Source organism: Amblyraja radiata, chromosome 11, assembly GCF_010909765.2.
Source record: "Amblyraja radiata isolate CabotCenter1 chromosome 11, sAmbRad1.1.pri, whole genome shotgun sequence".
NCBI classification, from domain to species: domain Eukaryota; kingdom Metazoa; phylum Chordata; class Chondrichthyes; order Rajiformes; family Rajidae; genus Amblyraja; species Amblyraja radiata.
The window spans coordinates 25,439,881-25,464,719 of record NC_045966.1 but is presented as its reverse complement, the minus strand read 5'-3'; the positions used below and the strand labels follow the sequence as shown (position 1 = coordinate 25,464,719).

Below are 24,839 nucleotides of genomic sequence, written 5' to 3'. Positions count from 1 at the left end.
GTGGCCTACCAGCAGGCTTGGAGCGCCGTTTCTTGGCGGGAACCACCCAGCACCTCGGCCTGGGTGGCGGCACAGCATTGGAGCGCTGGAGCGGAGCGGAGCGGGCGATGCCTTGCCTGGGTCGCCGCGCTGGAGCTCTGGCGAGCTGGACCGCCGTGAGCAACATCTCCGGGCTGCGGGTTTGCGGAGCGGAGAGGCGGCGTGCGTAGAGGGGGCAAGGCGGCAGTGCGGAGAGCGGGCGCCGACTTTTTCATCTGGAGCCTGGGAGCTCCAAACCGACGCGGCCTTGTCGGCTTCGGCAGCCGCGGGCTCCAACCAAGAAGCGGCCGTTCCAAGTGGCCTAGCCGCCGAAAGGACTCTCCCGACGCCGGGGCAAGACCACCCGGTGAGAACGGCCAGGGACATCGGGCCTCCGTAGAGGCAACTGCGGTGGCCTCAATAGGCCTGACTTTGGGGTGAACATGGGGTGGGGACTGGACATTGTGCCTTCCTCCACAGTGCTATCCACTGTGGGGGGATGATTTTTTTGTCTAATTGTAGTCCTGTAGGTCTGTGTCCAAGATGGCTGCCATGAAGAGAGAGTGGACGCTGGCACGCTTTGGTTGCCGCTGCTCTCTCTTCACACTGTGTTTTTGATTTTCTGTTTTTGGATTGAATTCTGTTTTTAATTTGTGTCACTGTGATGTCTTTAATTACTTGTTTTATTCCGATTATATGTTTTTATTCCGATTACTATGTAAGGTGTCCTTGAGATGTATGAAAGGCGCCCATTAAATAAAATTTATTATTATTATTATTATTGTACTTGCCTCAACTACGTTCTCTTGCAGCATATTCCATATACCCACCGCCCTCTGTATGAAAAGATTGCCCTTCAGGTTCCGACTAAATTTTTAATCTCTCACCTTAATCCTATGCTTACTTGTTCTTGATTCCCCTACCCTGGGAAAAAAACTATGCATTAACCCTATCTATTCCCCTCATGATTTAATGCACCTCTGTAAGATCACCCATAGCCTGCCCAATCTCTCCCTATAATTCAGCCCCCTGAGCTATTACTGATTTCCATTTCCATTACTCAATGTCTATAAGGAACCAGGTGAGTTTTAATCACCTAACAATAATGGGTAAAACAAATCCAGCCATAAATATCCCATGTTGGCCAAGCTGGCCATCCCCGCGAGTCAATGCGCCAGTTAGTCTAGCAAGCGCGGGGGGGGGGGGTGTGATAACACTCCTTTGGGTTAGTTAGGGGCCCATAAAACCAGGCTCTACCCCAGCCAGCTGCCTGCCCCTTTTCCGGGGATACGTCCGTGCCCGGGTGCGGTTAGAAAGGGAATACGTCCTGTCCACGGGCACCCCGAGGGAGTTCTGGGACCGCTGGGCTCCGCAGGGTGTTGAATGTATCCTCAATAAGGATTGTATCATAATTGTATAGTAGTTTATTATGGATATATGTTTGTATTGTATTATGGTGGTGGGTTCTGGCTTGTTTTATTGTAGTGTAAATATTATTTTTTAATAATTGAATACATTTTTTGATTAAAAAAAAATATATCCCATGTTTGTAACAGTAAAGAATCATGTATAAATCATCCAAAAAAAAATCCGACATCTGATCTTCTGGCACTTTTGGTTCATTAAGCCAGGCTGGTAAGAGAAATAAAACTTATCCAGCAATCATTAATAAAAGCACAAATCTAAAGCAATGTCTTGCATGGAACAATAGATCTAATTTGTAAGTCCCCTTCTGGGTATTGGATACCGGTCAGGAAAATTGGTTGGTGGTATTTTAAGAAGGAACATAAGGAGTTAGTGGTGGGTATGAATGGAAACATATTAAGGAAATCACTGGAATCAAAGTTAGATCAGAAAAGTGTCGATGAGGTACAAGGTCAGTATTGACTTTCTTTTATGGTAGAGCAGACATGAGGATCCAAAAGGCCTAATCCTATTTTTGTTTCTTATGAAATCCATCAACGCAAGGCCACCAAATACCCTTCAATAAAGACTAGATTTATGACAACCATGTCCCATGAATAAATATAAAATTCATAGGAATGTGCACCAATGTGAATTCAAAGCAGAGCCTAAGACAAAGGAAGCTGCTACTTTTATTACCACTTAAATGAGCACAACAACGTGTTGCGTTACATCTCCCCTCAACTCCATCCCAGGACCCAAACAGTCTTTCCAGGTGAGGCAGAGGTTCACCTGCACCTCCTCCAACCTCATCTACTGCATCCGCTGTCGTAGATGTCACCTTCTCTACATCGGCGAGACCAAGCTTAGGCTCGGCGACAACTTTGCCCAACACCTTCGCCCAGTCCGTACTAACCAACCTAATCTCTCGGTTGCCCAACACATCAACTCCCCCTCCCATGCTGAATCTGACCTTTCTGTCCTGGGCCTCCTCCATTACCAGAGTGAGGCCTATTGCAAATTGGATGAACAACACCTCATATTTCGCTTGGGTAGTTTACACCCCAGCGGTATGAACATTGACCTCTAATTTCAGCTAGTCCTTGCTTTCTATTTCCTTCTCCTCCCCTTCCACATAGCCTACTGACTCCGCCTCTTCCTTTCTTTTTCCCACCCCCGCCCCCCGACATCAGTCTGAAGAAGGGTCTCGACCCGTAATGCCTACTTTTCTCCACAGATGCTGCCTCACCCACTGAATTTATCCAGCATTTTTGTCTACTTTTGATCTTTCCAGCATCTGTAGTTCCTTCTTAAACAACACAGAAATATCATCTCACCAAAGCTAATGCTGAGTAAATATTTAAAGAATATTACTTATCAGGAGAAGTTGGTCAGAATTTCCAGTAGCTGTGTCTTCCAGATGTTTGAGCAGATTAGAGGACACGAATATTACATCATCGATATTTCCAAACAAGCCTTCCAGATCGAGATCTGGCACCTAAAATCAGAAAGAAATGCAACAGCTGTAAAATATTTTGTACTTCAAACAGCCACAATTAGTTGGTCATGAAGTTACGTGTTTAGTTAAAAAAAAGTTTTTAAAAAAGACCAAGGATAAAACAGAATGTTGATAAATTGAAATGCATATGAAAACACTGAAAATGCAGCCAAGATGGCCAAAAATCACAGCCGTAAGTGGTAGCGTTTTCTTTTCTCTAAAATCAATATACAGAACAACAGGAAGTGGTCAAGATCAGACTTTTAGTAATATAGATTAAACTGCAAATTAGCATGAGATATGTAAAGAATTTTGAGACATACATTATAATCCAGCAAGCACAGGGCTGGTTGGTAAATCACACGTAGAGCTTTTTTTTTTAATGCATTTTCCATACCTTTCAGGAAATCTCAAATTGCATACTTAAGTATTTTTAATGTGTAATGTTGGACAAAAACATGCATAGCAAGATCCCACAGCCAGTAAGGTGATAACTTAAACAGTTTTGGCAATCTTGAATGTGGCATCGCTATTTGTCTGGTCAACTGGGATAATATTGCACCCATGCAGAACTCATGGACTTCATCCACGTCACCACCAATTTTCATCCTGCACTCATTTTTACTTGGACCATCTCCGACACTTTCCTCCCCTTTCTTGATCTCACAGTCTCCATCACAAGAAATAGTCTATTGACTGACGATTATTACAAACCCTCTGACTCCCACAACTCCATCGACTACACTTCTTCCCACCCTGTTTCCTGTAAAGACTCTATCCCCTACTCCCAATTCATCCGTCCACGCCACATCTGCTCCCAAGATGAGGTGTTCCATACTAGATCATCCGAAATGTCCTCATTCTTTAGGGAACAGGGTCCCCTCTCCCATCATAAATGAGGCTCTTATTCATGTCTCCTTGGTATCCCGCAGCTCCGCCCTTCCTCCCCCTCCCCTTAGTCGCAACAGAGACAGAGTCCCCCTAGTCCTTACCTTCACCCCATCAGCCATCGCATACAACGCAATATTCTCCAAAATTTCCGCTATCTCCAATGGGATCCCACCACTAGCCACATTTTTCAATCTCCACCCCTTTCCGCCTTCCGCAGAGACCATTCCCCCCACAACCTGGTTAACTCATGCCTTCCCATCCAAACCACCCGCTCCCCAGGTACCTTACCCTGCAACCGCAGAAGATGCAACACCTGTCGCTATACCTCCTCCCTCGACTGTCCAAGGACCCCGACAGTCCTTTCAGGTTAGGCAGAGGAGCACTTGCACCTCCTCCAACCTCATCTACTGCATCCGTTGTTCAATATGTGGACTCTTGTACATCGGCAAGACCAAACGCAGCCTGGGCTATTGTTTCGCAGAACACCTTCGCTCAGCCCATGTGAACCAACCTAATCTCCTGGTTGCTGGACACTTTAATTCCCCTTCCCATTCCTACACAGAACTTTCTGTCCTTGGTCTCCCCCATTGTCAGAGTGCTATTTTGCTTGGGCAACTTACAGCCCAGTGGTATGAATATTGAGTTCTCTCACTTCAGATAGCCCTGGCATTCCCTCTCTATCTCTCCCTCACCCAAGTCACACTAGCTTTTCAGTTTCACCCCACAAACAGCTTACAATGGTTTGTCTCCTTTATCATTGTTACTATTTTGCATATCATTCATTCATTGTTCTTTATCTCTCCACATCACCGTCTATATCTCTTGTTTCACTTCACCTAACCAGTCTGAAGAAGAGTCGACCCGAAACGTCACCCAGTCCTTCTCTCCAGAAATGCTGCCTGTCCCGTGGAGTTACTCCAGTTTTTTGTGTCTATCTTGGGATAATACCCCAGCCCTCTTCAAAATAGTGCCATTGAATCATTTAACCATATAATAACCATATAATAATTACAGCACGGAAACAGGCCATCTCGACCCTTCTAGTCCGTGCCAAAAACGTATTCTCCCCTAGTCCCATATACCTGCGCTCAGACCATAACCCTCCATTCCTTTCCCGTCCATATAACTATCCAATTTATTTTTAAATGATAAAAACGAACCTGCCTCCACCACCTTCACAGGAAGCTCATTCCACACAGCCACCACTTTCTGAGTAATGAAGTTCCCCCTCATGTTACCCCTAAACTTCTGTCCCTTAATTCTCAAGTCATGTCCCCTTGTTTGAATCTTCCCTACTCTCAGTGGGAAAAGCTTATCCACGTCAACTCTGTCTATCCCTCTCATCATTTTAAAGACCTCTATCAAGTCCCCCCTTAACCTTCTGCGCTCCAAAGAATAAAGCCCTAACTTGTTCAACCTTTCTCTGTAACTTAGTTGCTGAAACCCAGGCAACATTCTAGTAAATCTCCTCTGTACTCTCTCTATTTTGTTGACATCCTTCCTATAATTAGGCGACCAAAATTGTACACCATACTCCAGAATTGGCCTCACCAATGCCTTGTACAATTTTAACATTACATCCCAACTTCTATACTCAATGCTCTGATTTATAAAAGCCAGCACACCAAAAGCTTTCTTTACCACCCTATCTACATGAGATTCCACTTTCAGGGAACTGTGCACAGTTATTCCAAGAACCCTCTGTTCACCTGCATTCTTCAATTCCCTACCATTTACCATGTACGTCCTATTTTGATTTGTCCTGCCAAGATGTAGCACCTCACACTTATCAGCATTAAACTCCATCTGCCATCTTTCAGCCCACTCTTCCAACCGGCATAAATCTCTCTGTAGACTTTGAAAATCTACTTCATTATCCACAACCCCACCTATCTTAGTATCATCTGCATACTTACTAATCCAATTTACCACACCATCATCCAGATCATTAATGTACATGACAAACAACAGTGGACCCAACACAGATCCCTGTGGCACCCCACTAGTCACCGGCCTCCAACCTGACAAACAACCATCCACCATTACTCTCTGGCATCTCCCATTCAGCCACTGTTGAATCCATCTTGCTACTCCACCATTAATACCCAACCATTGAACCTTCTTAACCAACCTTCTGTGAGGAACATTGTCAAAGGCCTTACTGAAGTCCATATATACAACATCCACGGCTTTACCCTCATCAATTTCCCGAGTAACCTCTTCAAAAAATTCAAGAAGATTAGTCAAACATGACCTTCCAGGCACAAAGCCATGTTGACTGTTCCTAATCAGACCCTGTTTATCCAGATGCTTATATATATTATCTCTAAGTATCCTTTCCATTAATTTGCCCACCACTGACGTCAAACTAACAGGTCTATAATTGCTAGGTTTACTCTTAGACCCCTTTTTAAACAATGGAACAACATGCGCAGTACGCCAATCCTCCGGCACTATTGCCGTTTCTAATGACATTTGAAATATTTCTGTCATAGCCCCTGCTATTTCTACACTAACTTCCCTCAATGTCCTAGGTAATATCCTGTCCGGACCTGGAGACTTATCCACTTTTATATTTCTCAAAAGTGTCAGTACTTCCTCTTCTTTGAATCTCATAGTTTCCATAGCTACTCTACTTGTTTCCCTTACCTCACATAATTCAATATCCTTCTCCTTGGTGAATACCGAAGAAAAGAAATTGTTCAATATCTCCCCCATCTCTTTTGGCTCTGCAGATAGCTGTTCACTCTGACTCTCTAATGGACCAATTTTATCCCTTGTTATCCTTTTGCTATTAATATAGCTGTAGAAACCCTTTGGATTTACTTTCACCTTACTTGCCAAAGCAACCTCATATCTTCTTTTAGCTTTTCTAATTTCTTTCTTAAGACTCTTTTTACATTCTTTATACTCCTCAAGCACCTCATTTACTCCATGCTGCCTATAATTATTGTAGATCTCTCTCTTTTTCCGAACTAAGTGTCCAATTTCCCTTGAAAACCATGGCTCTTTCCAATTTTTACTATTTCCTTTCAACCGAACAGGGACATAAAGATTCTGTACTTAAAATTTCACCTTTAAATGTCCTCCATTTCTCTTCCACATCTTTCCCATAAAACAAACTGTCCCAGTTTACTCCTTTTAAATCCTTTTGCATCTCCTCTAAGTTAGCCTTTCTCCAATCAAAAATCTCAACCCTAGGTCCAGTTCTGACCCTCTCCATAATTATATTGAAACTAATGTTATTGTGATCACTGGTCCCGAACTGTTCCCCAACGCATACCTCTGCCACCTGACCCGTCTCATTTCCTAACAGGAGGTCCAGCACCGCCCCTTCTCTAGTAGGTACTTCTATGTATTGCTGCAAAAAACTATCCTGCACACATTTTACAAACTCCAACCCATCCAGCCCATTTACAGAATGTGTTTCCCAGTCTATGTGTGGAAAATTGAAATCTCCCACAATCACTACCTTGTGCTTACTACTAATATCTGCAATCTCCTTACATATTTGCTCTTCCAATTCTCGCTCCCCATTTGGCGGTCTATAATATACCCCTATGTGTTGCTACCCCTTTCCCATTTCTCAGTTCCACCCAAATAGCCTCCCTAGACGAGCCCTCTAATCTATCTTGCCAAAGCACTGCTGCAATATCTTCCCTGATAAGCAATGCAACACCTCCACCTCTTGCCCCTCCAATTCTATCACACCTGAAGCAACGAAATCCTGGAATATTTAGTTTCCAATCACAGCCCTCCTGCAACCATGTTTCACTGATCGCCACAACATCATACTTCCAGGTGTCAATCCAGGCTTTAAGTTCATCCACATTTCTTACAATGCTCCTAGCATTAAAATATACACATTTAAGAAAACCACCCTCTCTTATTCTCTGGTACACAAAATTGCTGGGGAAACTCAGCGGGTGCAGCAGCATCTATGGAGCGAAGGAAATAGGCGACGTTTCGGGCCGAAACCCTTCTTCAGACTGATGGGGGGTGGGGAAAGAAAGAAGGGAAAAAGGGAGGAGGAGGAGGAGCCCGAGGGCGGGCGGATGGGAGGGTGGGAGGAGACAGCTAGAGGGTGAAGGAAGGGGAGGAGACAGCACGGGCTAGCCAAATTGGGAGAATTCAATGTTGATGCCATAAGGACGCAAGGACCCCAGACGGAATATGAGGTGCTGTTCCTCCAATTTCCGCTGTTGCTCACTCTGGCAATGGAGGAGACCCAGGACAGAGAGGTCGGATTGGGAATGGGAGGGGGAGTTGAAGTGCTGAGCCACCGGGAGGTCAGGTAGGTTATTGCGGACTGAGCGGAGGTGCTCGGCGAAACGGTCGCCCAACCTACGCTTGGTCTCACCGATGTAAATCAGCTGACATCTAGAGCAGCGGATGCAGTAGATGAGGTTGGAGGAGATACAGGTGAACCTTTGTCGCACCTGGAACGACTGCTTGGGACCTTGAATGGAGTCGAGGGGGGAGGTGAAGGGACAGGTGTTGCATTTCTTGCGGTTGAAACGGAAAGTGCCCGGGGAGGGGGTGGTGCGGGAGGGAAGGGAAGAATTGACAAGGGAGTTGCGGAGGGAGCGGTCTTTGCGGAAGGCAGACATGGGGGGAGATGGGAAGATGTGGCGAGTGGTGGGGTCACGTTGGAGGTGGCGGAAATGGCGGAGGATTATGTGTTGTATTTGCCGGCTGGTGGGGTGAAAGGTGAGGACCAGAGGGACTCTGCCCTTGTTGCGTGTGCGGGGATGGGGAGAGAGAGCAGTGTTACGGGGTATGGATGAGACCCTGGTGTGAGCCTCATCTATGGTGGCGGAGGGGAATCCCCGTTCCCTGAAGAACGAGGACATTTCCGATGCCCTGGTATGAAATGTCTCATCCTGGGAACAGATGCGGCGTAGGCGGAGGAATTGGGAGTAGGGGATGGAGTCTTTACAGGGGGCAGGGTGGGAAGACGTGTAGTCCAGATAGCCATGTGAGTCAGTGGGTTTGTAATGTATGTCGGTCAGGAGTCTGTCCCCTGCGATGGAGATGGTGAGGTCAAGGAATGGTAGGGAAGTGTCGGAAATCGTCCAGGTGTATTGGAGTGCCGGATGGAAGTTGGTGGTGAAGTGGATGAAGTCAGTCAGTTGTGTGTGGGTGCAGGAGGTGGCACCAAAGCAGTCGTCAATGTAGCGGAGGTAGAGGTCGGGGATGGGGCCCTGGTACGCATCGAACAAGGATTGTTCAATGTACCCGACAAAGAGGCAGGCGTAGCTGGGGCCCATGCGTGTGCCCATAGCTACGCCTTGTGTTTGGAGGAAATGGGAGGAGTCAAATGTAAAGTTATTGAGGGTGAGGACCAACTCCGCTAAGCGGAGGAGAGTGTCAGTGGCTGGGTATAGGTTGCTCCTCTGGTCGAGGAAGAACCGGAGGGCTCTGAGGCCATCCTGGTGGGGGATGGAGGTGTAGAGTGACCGGACATCCATGGTGAAGATGAGGGGGTGAGGGCCCAGAGAGTGGAATGCGTGGAGGCGGCGGAGAGTGTCTGAGGTGTCTAGAACATAGGTGGGGAGGGATTTGACCAAGGGGGATAGGATGGAGTCAAGGTATGTGGAGATGAGTTCGGTGGGGCACGAACACGCAGAGACAATGGGTCTGCCGGGAGAGCTGGGTTTGTGGATTTTGGGGAGAAGGTAAAAACGGGCCGTGCGGGGCTGGGGAACGATGAGTTTGGAGGCTTGGTCAGGTAGGGCGTGGGAATTGATGAAGTCGGTGATGGTGCTAGAAATGGTGGCCTGGTGCTCGTCAGTGGGGTCATGGTCCAAGGGTAAGTAGGAGGAGGTGTCCGAGAGTTGGCGCGTGGCCTCAGCTTTGTAGAGATCGACGCGCCAGACTACCACGGCACCTCCCTTGTCGGCTGGTTTGATGACCCAGTCTGGGTTTTTGCGGAGTGATTCGATGGCAGTGCGTTCAGAGGGGGAAAGATTGGAGTGAGACAGGGGAGTGGAGAAGTTGAGGCGGTTGACGTCGCGGCGGCAGTTCTGAATGAAGAGTTCCAGAGCCGGGACTTTCTGAGGGGGGTTCCACGAGGAGGGGGTGCGTTGGAGACGGGAAAAGGGGTCATCATTAGGGGGCGAGGACTCCTTCCCATGGAAGTGCGCTGTGAGGCGGAGACGACGGTAGAAGCGCTCCAAGTCATGGTGGGCGCGGAACTCATTGAGATGGGGACGGAGGGGGACAAAGGTGAGACCTCTGCTGAGGACAGACCGCTGGGTGGGGGAGAGGGGGAGGTCGGGGGGGATGGTGAACACCCGGCCGGGGGGGGAGTTGGGGCCAGAGGAAGGCAGGTGGGTAGACTGGGGACGGGGCGATGTGTGGGGGGGGGGTTGTGGGTGTTGGAGGGGTGGTGGGTGGTCAGGGGGTGGGGGGGAGAGAGGGCTGTAAGGTGGGTGGGGAAGAGCGGGTGAGACATGGTTGGGGGGGGGATGGGGGAGGGTCAGTGGAGCAGCCACTGAGGTTAGCACGGCTGGGCAGACGGGCGCTAGGACCCGGTGGAATTAAGTCCAGGAGAGTGGGAGTAAGCAGCGTGAAGGCTGCAGGCCCAGTGCAGATTCCAGGCTCCAGGTAAGGCGACGGCTGTGGGTTGCTGGAGGGGGGTGGAGTGGCGCGGGTCAATGGAACCGATGGTCGGAGTCCAGCGGCACGGGTCAACGGACCCGATGGTCGGAGTCCAGCGGCGCGGGTCAACGGACCCGATGGTCGGAGTCGAGTGGTGGTTGAGTCGAGGTCCGCGGGCGATGCGTGGGTGGTCCCGGTGGGCGGATGGTCGGCGGGTCGGCGGCGAGATGAATCGGGTGCGTAGCGTCGGCCATGTTGAGATAGCCCCGGTCCGGCGGCGTTGTCGGGTAGTTGGGGTCGGGTGGCGATGTCGGAGGAATCGGCGAGGGGGAGCGAGTCCAAGTTACCGTTGAAGCTGCGAGGCTGGGCGTCATCGGTCGGCAGGTGAGGGTCGGCGGCGGCATCGATGTAGAGGTCGGTGAAGGCGGCGTCCCGGTGAGTGTGGAAGTCGCTCCTCGTGGCCAAGATGGCGTCGCGGGACTCGGGCAGGCGATGTGGGCCAGGGTTGGGGCCCGGAGTCTGCGGGCGGTCGAGTCGCGGAGTGTAGGCGTCGGGAGCGGCCTGGAGTCGGGATAATTTAAGGTCCTTGGTGGAATTAAGGTAGGCCAGGAATTTTTTATTAAAGAGGTGGATCTTCCGGCGGATGAAATACAGCTGGGGTCCGTTGCAGGTCTGGGTTAGTGAGGCCTGAAGTCCAGGGAGTGTCGATGTGAGGTCCTGTTGGTGCCGGCGCATCGCGACCAGGGTGGATCTCAGTGCCCGGTTGGAGAATTGCTGGGTATGCCGGTGGATAGCCAGTCGGTACCGATGGTCCGGTTGGGGTCCGAACTGGGAGGTAGGGAACTGGAGCTGGAAGCCGTGGGGTATGAGATGATGGCGCAGGCAGGACCCGAGGAAGCAAATGTGGCTGTGGTATCGAGTCTGGGTAAGGGTATGGTCGTACAGTTGGAGGGCAGGGGGGATCACAGAAAGTGTGCAGTTAGAGAGGAGGTTGTGAAACTGTCTCCGGAGAGAGGAGGAGAACTTCTTCAAAGTAGGCATACCTTGAAGAGATATCGCAGTGGAGTAGACAAAGTGTTCAAAAGGGAACTGCAGATGCTGGAATATCGAAGGTACACAAAATTGCTGGGGAAACTCAGCGGGTGCAGCAGCATCTATGGAGCGAAGGAAATAGGCGACGTTTCGGGCCGAAACCCTTCTTCAGACTGATGGGGGATGGGGAAAGAAAGAAGGGAAAAAGGGAGGAGGAGGAGGAGCCCGAGGGCGGGCGGATGGGAGGGTGGGAGGAGACAGCTAGAGGGTGAAGGAAGGGGAGGAGACAGCACGGGCTAGCCAAATTGGGAGAATTCAATGTTGATGCCATAAGGACGCAAGGACCCCAGACGGAATATGAGGTGCTGTTCCTCCAATTTCCGCTGTTGCTCACTCTGGCAATGGAGGAGACCCAGGACAGAGAGGTCGGATTGGGAATGGGAGGGGGAGTTGAAGTGCTGAGCCACCGGGAGGTCAGGTAGGTTATTGCGGACTGAGCGGAGGTGTTCGGCGAAACGGTCGCCCAATCTACGCTTGGTCTCACCGATGTAAATCAGCTGACATCTAGAGCAGCGGATGCAGTAGATGAGGTTGGAGGAGATACAGGTGAACCTTTGTCGCACCTGGAACGACTGCTTGGGACCTTGAATGGAGTCGAGGGGGGAGGTGAAGGGACAGGTGTTGCATTTCTTGCGGTTGCAACGGAAAGTGCCCGGGGAGGGGGTGGTGCGGGAGGGAAGGGAAGAATTGACAAGGGAGTTGCGGAGGGAGCGGTCTTTGCGGAAGGCAGACATGGGGGGAGATGGGAAGATGTGGCGAGTGGTGGGGTCACGTTGGAGGTGGCGGAAATGGCGGAGGATTATGTGTTGTATTTGCCGGCTGGTGGGGTGAAAGGTGAGGACCAGAGGGACTCTGCCCTTGTTGCGTGTGCGGGGATGGGGAGAGAGAGCAGTGTTACGGGGTATGGATGAGACCCTGGTGTGAGCCTCATCTATGGTGGCGGAGGGGAATCCCCGTTCCCTGAAGAACGAGGACATTTCCGATGCCCTGGTATGAAAAGGGCATACCTTTTTTTTCTTCTCTCTCCCCTACATTTTGGGTCAGAGTGCTACCATTCTCTGCCTCCTGCCTCACACACTGACTGCTAGCTTTCCCAATTTGAGTCCCAATTTACATCCACTTAACATAGAAACATAGAAAATAGGTGCAGGAGGAGGCCATTCGGCCCTTCGAGCCAGCACCGCCATTCATTTTGATCATGGCTGATCGTGCCCAATCAATAACCCGTGCCTGCCTTCTCCCCATATCCCTTGATTCCACTTAAGAGAGCAAACTGGGTCTTGCTTAATAATTCAACTGAAAGATAGCATCTCTGACAGTGAAGCACTCCTTCATTATTGCACTTTAGCGTCCATGTTCATTTTTGTGCTCAAACCTCTGAACTGGGGCTCAAACACAAAAACTGGCTTACACGGGAGTAGAATTCTGATGACTTTGCATTATGGAACATGCAATGACGGAGAGTGCTGTATAGTGGAAGTCTAGAGATACTAAAGGTATGGATGAGGGTTTCAGCACGAGATGAAATCAATGAGGGGTAAAATTACATGAAGATATGAGGTAAAGATATGCGAGTGCAGATTGAAGCCCAAGAATCATCATTGCATTAAGAATATTACATTAATGGCCCTGTCCCACGGTACAAGTTAATTCCAAGAGCTCTCCCGAGTTTGCCCTGATTCGGAGATTTATGGCAATGGCCGCTCGTCGGTACTCGGGGCTCTCGTGGACATTTTTCAACATGTTGAAAAATCTTCACAAGTCTTCCCGAGCTTATCTGCCATTAGCGAGTCTTCCCAAGTACCTGCCGTTAGCGTTACGAGCTGCTAAGGGACGTCCCCGAGCTCCGACGTACCCGCTACGTTCATTCTCCGTGCTTACCACGAGTTTCATTTTTTTTAAACTCGGGAGAGCTCTTGGAATGAACCTACCATGGGACAGGGCCATTAGATTGCAAACAGCCTGGTTCATTATTTTTGCTTTTATGAGGCTGTGCCTCATAAGTGATAATAGTGGAAACAGGCCCTTGGCCCCACAGAGTCCATGCCGATCGCTAATCACCCATTCACATTAGTTCTATTTTGTCCTACTTTCCCATTACCTTCGTACATACTATGGGAAATTTTACAGAGACCAATTAACCCACAAATCTGCACATGGGTCAGAACCGAAGCACCCAGAGGAAACTCATGCAGTTACAGGGAGAAGTTACATGCAAACTCCACATAGATATCTGAATTTAACGTGGCACTGGCACTGCGAGGCAACAGCTCCAATATCTGCGTCATTGTTATCTTTGATAATTCTTTTCCCTGTCCACCATGCCAAACATTTTGGTGCCATTTGCAAACTTACTAACCATAATAATTGCACTCCCACCCAAATCTTTAGCATAGTTGATAAATGAAAGTGGATAAATGACAGTAGAGCCAGCCCTATGGCACACTGTTGGTCATAGGCCTCCAATCCAAAAACCAGCCCTCCAGTACCACCTTCTGATACCTACCACCATACCAATTTGGTATCCATTTGCTTAGCTCATCCTAGCCCCATATGATCTAACCTTCCGGCCCAAGTGGGACCTTGTCAAAGGCCTTGCTATAAAGTCCATGAAAACAGCATCTAGTGGTAGATTTCTCTTTCAGCTAAACTCTGTGTGATTGCAGCTGCAATAATAACTGTGCTCTCTTGGTTAGGGAACGTTTCTAGCTGGACCTCAGCTGCATGGTTAACCACAAGGATTTTTTCTTTGTTACGTATTCATGAGGGAAAGATAGACTTTGCAGAACCTGACGTGTTTCGGATTCAAAAGTAAAGTTTGCAATGTGTTATCACACTGTCCAATAACCTCTGGCATCTACAGCAGGAAAGAGAATGATGGATACCTGTGATACTAATGTAGTCATCAGCTGATAACTGTGAAAAGAACATAGGTCCACTTCTACTATCTGAATGATCCAGATTACGATGATAATAACCTTCACATTAAGAGGGCATGCAGTCCAAGTGTGAACTTGGTGTAGCTTAAGGTGGCATCAGATTTCCATCATTGATGCCTTATTAAGTGCTTGCTTCAGGAGAGGATGACTTTTAAGGTAAAAGCATGACTCTTAAAACAAGTCTAGAAGGAACAAATTGGTCCACTCATCAGTCTCTCCTTTTCCTATTGACTCATTTCTCTATCCCTCTTGTTTCCACATGCTGATGTCTCAGTGGAAGGTGTGTAATGCAAGAAATGGCTGTAAATTATGAATTGGAAATGAGGGAGGAACTCAGGAAAAGTACAATTGCTAGGCTAGAAGTGCTGAGTGAATATTTGCACTGCCAGACTGATAAATCTACCAGTCATTAAAGATCTCGTTCTGTGGTCTTAAAAGAAGTGGCTATTGAGATAGATAGTGCATTAGTTTTAATTTCCCAAAATTCCTAAGATTTAGGGAAGATTCCATTAAAGTGAAAAACAGCAAATGTAACACCATTTTCTAAAAAAAGGGTGGAGCTAGAGTAGGAAATTAGAATCCAACCAGCTTAATGTCAGTTACAGGGAAAACATCAGAAACTGTTATAAGATATTATACCAGAGTAGTTTCGCAAATTCACAGTTAGCAAGCAAATATAAATTGGTTTAATGAATGGGAAATTATGTTTGGTCAGTTTATCAGTTCTTACAAGAAGTAAAACGTGCTGCAGATAAGGGGAAAGTATTTATATTTCCAGATGCAGTTGATTAGTTATTGCAACAAAGGTTTCTGTGGAACGTGAAAACCCACAGTGGAGAAAACCCACAAAGGAGAAAAACATAATGGCATGGATAGAGCCTGGCTAACAAGAAATGAAGGGGAACTGGGCCTTTTTATAGAGGACAAGATATAATGAGTGCCAAAGGGATTGATGCTGAGTTTACAATTATATAAATATCTTGCATGAAAGCACCAAAGCTGTGGTCGCTAAATTTGCTGATGAAGAAAAGAAGGTTAGACAGTATTTTTTTAAGATTACACAAGGAGACTGCAAAGTGTATTTACCCAGGCTAAATAAGTGAGCAAAGGACTGGAAAATGGTCTCAAAATTAAATGGGGGAAAATTACAAAATGTCTATTTGGCAGGAAATGTGTAAAAAAAAACATTATCTAAAGAGATTAGAAAAATTAGAAATAGAAAGTGATCTTAGTGTCATGGTGTTTAAGAAAGAACTGCAGATGCTGATCAAAAAATCGAAGGTAGATAAAAATGCTGGAGAAACTCAGCGGGTGAGGCAGCATCTATGGAACGATGGAATAGATGACATTTCGGGTCGAGACCCTTCTTCAGACTGATGTGGGGGAGAAGAAAGGAAGAGGCAGAGACAGTAGGCTGTGGGAGATCTGGGAAGGGGAGGGGAAGGAGGGAGAAAGCAAGTATTACCTGCAATTGAAGAAGTCAATGTTCATACCGCTGGGGTGTAAACTACCCAAGAGAAATATGAGGTGCTGCTCCTCCAATTTGCGGTGGGACTCACTCTGCCCATGGAGGAGGCCCAGGACAGAAAGGTCGGATTCGGAATGGGAGGGGGAGTAAACACATCATGCAAATTGATGTGGCCATTCATAGACTGTGTGAATGCCAGACAACATTAATTATGTTTAATGACATTTTTTTTTACAGATAAGCAATTGTTGACTGTTTAAATATGTGTTCCTCAACTAAACTTCAAGATATTTAACAAGCATTGAGATTTAGGAGATTGAGGGGGGATCTTATAGAAACTTACAAAATTCTTAAGGGGTTGGACAGGCTAGATGAAGGAAGATTGTTCCCGATGTTGGGGAAGTCCAGGACAAGGGGTCACAGCTTAAGGATAGAGGGGAAATCTTTTAGGACCGAGATAAGAAAAACATTTTTCACACAGAGAGTGGTGAATCTCTGGAACTCTCTGCCAAAGAAGATAGTTGAGGCCAGTTAATTGGCTATATTTAAGAAGGAGTTAGATGTGGCCCTTGTGGCTAAAGGGATCAGGGGGTATGGAGAGAAGGCAGGTACGGGATACTGAGTTGGTTAATCAGCCATGATCATATTGAATGGCGGTGCAGGCTCGAAGAGCCGAATGGCCTACTCCTGCACCTATTTTCTATGTTTCTATGTTTCTATAAGCACATGAACAGGCAGGGAATGGACTAATATAGGCCATGTATGGGCAGAAGGGATTAGTATAAATTGGCATCATGGCACGGACATTGTGGGCCATCGTATTCCTAGGCTGCACTGTGCTATGTTCTATGTAAGACCGTTAAGATCCACGGAGCTTCATTCATTAAAACTTTATCTGCGATCCATTGGACCTACAATGTCTCAGTTTTAAAATGATCAACATTCTTTTCCATTCCTTAGAGGTTTACAATAGACAATAGACAATAGGTGCAGGAGTAGGCCTCTGCTCTCTGCTGATAACCTGATGGAGGAGATGATCTGGGTCCATGGCACGACGAGATAGTGCCAGAGTTGCTGCTTGCCTTCGGATCCCTGCATGCGGAATACCTGCAAGTATAGGGAGCTGCTCGACTGGAGTAGGTTGAAGGCACCCAGTGATGGTTCGCAAGGTGCTGTTCAGGCTCATGTCTACCAGGCTAGTATGTCTACTACTACTCCATACTGGTACGCAGTACTCTGCTGGAGATTACACAAGAGCTCAGGCAGAGGTGCAAAGATGTGATGGACTGGCTCCCCAACTTGTTCTGTCCAGGCGTCGGATGAGGCCGCTACAAGCCATGACCTTGTCGCATAGACCAGCCAGGTGTTGACGAAATGTAAGCGACCTGTCCAGCTTTATGCTGAGGTAAGTGGGTGTTTGTTGGAAGTCCAAGCGCCTGTTGTTAACGAAGACAGCTAGCTCTTGCTTTGCTTCCTTGTTGATAGACAATAGACAATAGGTGCAGGAGTAGGCCATTTGGGCCTTCGAGCCAGCACCGCCAATCAATGTGATCATGGCTGATCATCCCCAATCAGTACCCCGTTCCTGCCTTTTCCCCATATCCCCTGACTCCGCTATCTTTAAGAGCCCTATCCAGCTCTCTCTTGAAAGCATCCAGAGAACCTGCCTCCACCACCCTCTGAGGCAGAGAATTCCACACACTCACAACTCTCTGTGAGAACAAGTGTTTTCTCATCTCCGTTCTAAATGGCTTACCCCTTATTCTTAAACTGTGGCCCCTGGTTCTGGACTCCCCCAACATCGGGAACATGTTTCCTGCCTCCAGCGTGTCCAAACCCTTAACAATCTTATATGTTTCAATGAGATCTCCTCTCATCCTTCTAAACTCCAGAGTGTACAAGCCCAGCTGCTCCATTCTCTCAGCATATGATAGTCCCGCCATCCAGGGAATTAACCCTGTAAACCTACGCTGCACTCCCTCAATAGCAAGAATACAGAGTTCTGAAGAAGGGTTTCCACCCGAAACGTTGCCTATTTCCTTTGCTCCATAGATGCTGCCTCACCCGCTGAGTTTCTCAAGCATTTTTGTCTACCAGAGGTTTACATTTCCCCAGCCCGTCATCTCTTCAAATGCGACAGAATTTTCCAACCACCTCCATTCCTGGAAGCCCTGGTTTTAATTACTCTTCTACTGCCATTTCAGGTTTTCAATTATCTTATCTCAGCTTAAAACTCTCCATCTCACTACTTATTTTATTAAGACGCTCCCTAACATTTATTTTCTTGACCAGACTTTTAGACATCCATTCTATGTTCTACCTATGTGGTTTGGTCTCAAATTTATTATTGATAGCATCTTCCTTTAAATGTCTTAATACACCTTACTATGTTAAAGGCATGATACAATTACAAGTTATTTTGCGTTATGATTAGGTTGCGAGTTGCAGCACATTGCTAGGCTGATAGGTTAATTAGCCACTCTGAATTTCATCCAGCATAGTTGATTGGTAGGGAAATCAGGAAGGAAATGATTTCTAGCAAATAGGTAATAAGGACATAAGGGGGAATGTGAATGCTTTAAGAGGCAGCATAGACACAGTGGGATGAATGACCTCCTTGGATGTTCCATGAGAACATTAAATTTTGAAACTAAAGTGAGTTCTAAGTTATCGCAATAGATCTATCTGATCATATTTCTGAGATAACACACAACTATTAATGCCTGTAATATCAAGCTACCTTTTCTTATGCATTCTCCCTTCTCGAGTGAAGGTGCGACATTTAGAACGGTGTTATGTATCCTGTCACATAAATCTTTAATCAATTTATGCATAATTTCTAAGTGGGAATACCTGTTTGGACTGCAAATGGTTTCGGATATCTGTTGCGCACAACTGTAGTAAAGTAAGGTAACGCTCTTCTGATGAAATCAGTTCGTCAATTGCTTTCATTTGTTTTTGCTCCATTTTGCTAGGTGATGAAAATGTGTCAATTTCCTCATAATAAGACGAATCATCCATGGTAACTGTGCCTGCAGGAAATAGTTAGAATTGCTGATTAGATGCCTGTCCATAGTCCTAAACTCTCCTGAACAGAATTAAAAATATATCCTGTCATTGAATTTAAACCCTACTCTTACATCATCTGATATTTTTATTTTTCATTCCAGATATATGTACATTTTTGGCAATGTAACTATTGTTTCTGTTTAGTTTAGTTTAGTGACAGTTTAAAAACGGGCACTTCGGCCAACCGAGTCCACGCCGACCAACGATCACCCATACACTAGTTCTATCCTATAAAATAGGGATAATTTACAGAAGCTAATTAACCTACAAACCTGTAAGACTTTGGATTGTGGGAGGAAACCGGAGCACATGGATAAAACCCACGTGATTACAGGGAGAACGTACACAATCCATGCAGACAGCATCTGCAGTCACGATCAAACCCGGGTCTCTGGTGCTGGAAGGTAGCAACTCTACCGTTGCACCACTGTAGCCTTACTGAGCATCCCTAATTCCACTTGAAATGAGGAGGCATTGATGGTCTGGAGTCTCATGTAGGCCATAATGTGCAAGGCAGCAAATATCTTTCTCTGTACACATTAATGGAGCAGATGGACTTTCGCCACAATCTGATAATTTCAGAGTTGCCATGACTGATACCAAAGGTCGACACAAAATGCTGGTGTAACTCAGCGGGTCAGGCAGCATCTCTGGAGAAGAGGAACAGGTGACTTTACGGGTTGAGACCCTTCATCAGACTGACACCAGATTCTTTTAAAATCTAAGATTAATTTAACCTGAATTCTACCAGCTACCACGGTGACATTTAAACTCAAATCTATGGATTAATTTTTCAGAACTCTGCCTGTTAATTCAGTAAACTGACCTCTCTGTTACTGCATGGTTAAATGATAATTTTCTGTACACCTTGAAATATACTCCACGTCCCCACTGTGTTACTCTCAGCAAGAATCCTAACATGATTTATATTGGACAGAATATAAGGCAGTCAAACATGCCTGACCAACATAACAACATAAACAAACAGTTTGCTTACTGCAGGCCATCATGGAACATTCTAGTTCTAATCTGCTCCATGAGTCATCATAATCTTCAGGATACCTATTCAACCTATTACACCAATCATTAATAATTTGTAACCACTTACTTACCGTTTTAAAGCGCATTTCAGATTTCCAAACATGAATTGCATTTTTTAATGCACAGCATTTGCTTCAAACTGTGAAACTCTCATTGCTTCTGGAGTCCTGTTACAACCACGAGCTTGCAAACCCTGCCAAAATGGGCTGCAACCATGTTCTCATTGGTTAATATTACTCAGAACCAGACAGCTCCAAAGCAAACCAGAGTTGTTTAAAGCAGCTATAAAACACCACGTTTATTTTTTTTTAAGGTGTCCCAGCTCATTGCTGTTTACTGAAAATAATTATGAAGGATGTGCGTATGTGTGTGTTCGTGTGGGTTGGGTCTTATGTACTCGTGTGTATTTAAATCAAGGCTTCCGAAGCCTTATTTTATCTGCAAATAAATAAGGATAATTACTTTTTGAGGATAATTTTAAGTCTCAGGAAGAGCAGAAAGGAACTTTCTTCCTGAGTTGATATAATCATTCAAAATGGCCATACATGCTAATGCTATTTTGACCACTCCTTATAATTGCGCATCAAAGATAGAGATTAGAGTGGCACTGTAGGTGCACTTTGTTCATTGCACAATTCTGTAAAATGTCAGGAATGTGACACAGCAGCTTTAAAAAGCCATGTTCATTCTTCGCATTGTGTTTGGAGTTTACAATTATGCATTGGGGCTGATTTCTTTCAGGAAATAAACAACATGGAATGTGACTGCAGCCCACAGCTCATCTCACAATGTAATATTGTTCCTGTGCTATCTCAATTATCCTTTCAGCCATCTTACATTCCACTGCATTCAGCTTACGAGAAAAAAATGTAATAGATCTTTTGATAAACAAAAATAGGTTTCATCCTGAGAAACCTAAATGAAGTGAGGCAAATACAGATCCAGGCCAGGTCATGTGCTCTACAGTACATAAAAAAACAGGAGAATTATAAGTACAGCCTGTCCCAGGGTAATAAAAGGTGGCACACTGGCACAGCAGTAGAGTTGCTGCCTTACAGCGCCAGAGGCCCGGGTTCGATTCTGACTACGGGTGCTGTCTGTACAGAGTTTGTACTTTTTCTCCGTGACCTGCATGAGTTTCTCCCCGTGACCTGTATGGCTAGATGATTGTTGATCAAAGTTCACCAATCGAGTTGATGCCTGTAAACCATATGAAGTTTGCCATTGTCCACTCCCTGCATGTTGGTGCAGCGGTCAAGTTGCTGCCTTACAGCACTAGAGACCCGGGTTCGATCCTGACTACAGGTGCTGACTGTACGGAGTTTGAGCGTTTTCCGGGTGCTCCGGTTTCATCCCACACGCCATAGTCGTTCAGGTTTTTTGGTTAATTGGCTTCAGTAAAATTGTAAATTGTCCCTAGTGTTATAAGGATAGTGTTGATGTGCGGGGATCGCTGGTCGGCCCGGACACAGTGTGCTGAAGGGCCTCTTTCCGTGCTGTATCTGTAAACTAAGCTAAACAGACAAGTTCTATTTTAACTGATATCCATATGTCGATTAAAATCACGTTGGAAAATACAAGATGTTTAAGAAAGAACTGCAGATGCTGGAAAAATCGAAGGTAGACAAAAATGCGGGTCAGGCAGCATCTATGGAGTGAAAGAATAGGCGACGTTTCGTGTCGAGACCCTTCTTCAGACTGATGTGTGGGGGGGGGGTGGCGGGAAAAAGAAAGGCAGAGACAGTAGGCTGTGGGAGAGCTGGGAAGGGGAGGGGAAGCAGGAAGAGAGCTAGGACTACCTGATATTGGAGAAGTCAATGTTGATACCGCTGGGGTGTAAACTACCCAAGCAAAATATGAGGTGCTGCTCCTCCAATTTGCAGTGGGACTCACTCTGGCCATGGAGGAGGCCAGGACAGAAAGGTCGGATTCGGAATGGGAGGGGGTGTTGAAGTGCTGAGCCACCGGGAGATCAGGTTGGTTAATGCGAACCGAGGGGAGGTGTTTGGCGAAGCGATCGCCAAGCCTGCGCTTGGTCTCACCGATGTAGAGCAGTTGACACCTGCAACAGCGGATGCAATAGATGAGGTTTGGGGAGGTGCGGGTGAACCTCTGCCTCACCTGGAAAGATAGCTTGGGTCCTTGGATGGAGTCGAGGGGGGACTAAGGCGACAAGTGCGGCATTTCCTGCCGTTGCAAGGGAAAGTACCAGGGGAGGTGGTGGTTTGGATGGAAGGGACGAATTGACCAGGGAGTTACGGAGGGAGCGGTCTCTGCGGAAAGCCGAATGGGCAGGAGATAGGAAGATGTAGCCTGTGGTGGGATCCCGTTGGAGGTGGCAAAAATGTCAGAGAATTATGTGCTGTATGTGACAGCTGGTAAGGTGGAAGGTGAGGATAAGGGGGGCTCTGTCCTTGTTACAAGTGGGGGGATGGGGAGTGAGAGTGGGGCTACGGGATATAGAGGAGACCCTGGTGAGAGCCACATCTATAGTCGAAGAGGGAAACCCCCGTTCCCTAACGAATGAGGACATCTCCGATGCCCTGGTTTTGAACACCTTATCCTGGGTGCAGATGCGGCGTAGATGGAGGAATTGGGAGTAGGGATAGAGTCCTTCCTGGAAGCAGGGTGGGCAGAAGTGTGGTCCAGATAGCCATTGGAGTCAGTGGGTTTGCAGTGGATATAAAATAAAGATAATCAGTCGATATGGTAACCATACCTCCACAGTATCATAATGGATCATATCAAAAGCACATGACCAACCTGAAAAAATGATTACTGAAAGTGAGGAAGAACACCCTCAGTGCATGTGGGAAGAAATTGTGGTCCTTGCAGAGATATTTGCATGATCTTTAGCCACTATTGATGTTTCGGAAGTTTGGAGGGTGGCGTGATTTTAGTTGGGCAGCAAGGATATAAAAACATAGAAAATAGGTGCAGGAGTAGGCCATTCGGCCCTTCGAGCCTGCACCGCCATTCAATATGATCATGGCTGATCATCCAACTCAGTATCCTGTACCTGCCCTCTCTCCATACCTCTCACAAGGGCCACATCTAACTCCCTCTTAAATATAGCCAATGAACTGGCCTCAACTACCTTCTGTGGCAGGGAGTTCCAGAGATTCACCACTCTCTGTGTGAAAATGTTTTTCTCATCTCGGTCCTAAAGGATTTCCCCTTTATCCTTAAACTGTGACCCCCTTGTCCTAGACTTCCCCAACATCGGGAACAATCTTCCTGCATCTAGCCTGTCGAACCCCTTAAGAATGTTGTAAGTTTCTATAAGATCCTTCGTCAATCTTCTAAATTCTAGCGAGTACAAGCCGAGTCTATCCAGTCTTTCTTCATATGAAAGTCCTGACATCCCAGTAATCAGTCTGGTGAACCTTCTCTGTACTCCCTCTATGGCAAGAATGTCTTTCCTCAGACTTGGAGACCAAAACTGTACGCAATACTCCAGGTGTGGTCTCACCAAGACCCTGTACAACTGCAGTAGAATCTCCCTGCTCCTATACTCAAATCCTTTTGCTATGAATGCCAACATACCATTCGCTTTCTTCACTGCCTGCTGCACCTGCATGCCTACTTTCAATGACTGGTGTACCATGACACCCAGGTCTCGTTGCATCTCCCCTTTTCCTAATCGGCCAAATGTTTAGGTTACAAGTCTACTTTCCTGTTTTTGTCACCAAACCTCACATTTATCCACATTATACTGCATCTGCCATGCATTTGCCCACTCACCCAGCCTATCCAAGTCACCTTGCAGCCTCCTAGCATCCTCCCCACAGCTAACACTGCCCCCCAGCTTCGTGTCATCCGCAAACTTGGAGATGTTGCATTCAATTCCCTCGTCCAAATCATTAATATATATTGTAAATAGCTGGGGTCCCAGCACTGAGCCTTGCGGTACCCCACTAGTCACTGCCTGCCAATCTGAAAAGGACCCATTTACTCCTACTCTTTGCTTCCTGTTTGCCAGTTCTCTATCCACATCAATACTGAACCCCCAATACCGTGAGCTTTAAGTTTGTATACTAGTCTATTATGTGGGACCTTGTCGAAAGCCTTCTGAAAGTCCAGATATAACACATCCACTGGTTCTCCCTTATCCACTCTACTAGTTACATCCTCGAAAGGATGTAGAAAGCATCTTGTCCGGCAACATCACAAACTGGTTTGGGAACAGCTCTGCCCAGGACAGGACAGGATGGCTCTGCAGAGAATAGTGCATTCAACCGAGCACACTATGGGAACTACACTCGTCGCCCTGCAGGACCTTTACACCAGGAGGTGCAGAACCAGAGCCAGCAACATCATGGGGGACCCCTACCACCCCAGCAACGGACTGTTCCAGCTGTTACAGTCAGGCAAACGCCTCCGCTGTCATGCTGTGAAACCAGAGAGGATGAGACAGAGTTTCTTCCCACAGGCCATCAGGACTGTAAACTCTTATCTCACCAGGGACTAATTTACTGTACTATTTTACCGTTGTGTTGTGTCTTTTGTAAAAAAATATTTTCTAAAATGTAAATACTGATTCTGTCCTATTCAGTTTTGTAGTTTTTGCACAATCCGCAGGCATTGCTACTTTCATTTCACTGCACATCTTGTATGTGTATATGACAAATAAAGTTGATTTGACTTGGTTTTCAATTCATCTGCTTTAGAACCTCCAAAATTTCAGTCTCGCCCATTAATTTATTGGTGTCTATAATCTTGCAGCCTTCTATCTAAATCTTCAATGGCTGCTTTGTTAGTCATTATACAATCATCCCAGACAATGTTCCCATTGTTCTCGAACATTTTTCTTTGT

At 46.6% G+C, this 24,839-nt stretch overlaps 1 protein-coding gene across 4 annotated transcripts in view; it reads right to left on the bottom strand.

The window, feature by feature from the left end:
* The window catches only part of arhgef37 (Rho guanine nucleotide exchange factor 37), a 111,239-nt gene that overhangs the window by 67,871 nt on the left and 18,529 nt on the right, over nucleotides 1-24,839 (bottom strand). For 2 of the 4 annotated variants that reach the window (XM_033029572.1, XM_033029576.1), the window contains exons 1-3: nucleotides 20,095-20,213; nucleotides 18,767-18,945; nucleotides 2,797-2,920 (exon numbers count right to left, since the gene is read on the bottom strand). In XM_033029572.1, the coding sequence (XP_032885463.1) occupies nucleotides 2,797-2,920; nucleotides 18,767-18,934 (292 nt within the window). In that variant the 5' untranslated portion in view covers nucleotides 18,935-18,945; nucleotides 20,095-20,213. Of the gene's footprint in view, nucleotides 1-2,796; nucleotides 2,921-18,766; nucleotides 18,946-20,094; nucleotides 20,214-24,839 lie in introns of those variants that run through there. The other 2 variants (XM_033029575.1, XM_033029573.1) reach the window with 2 other exon arrangements.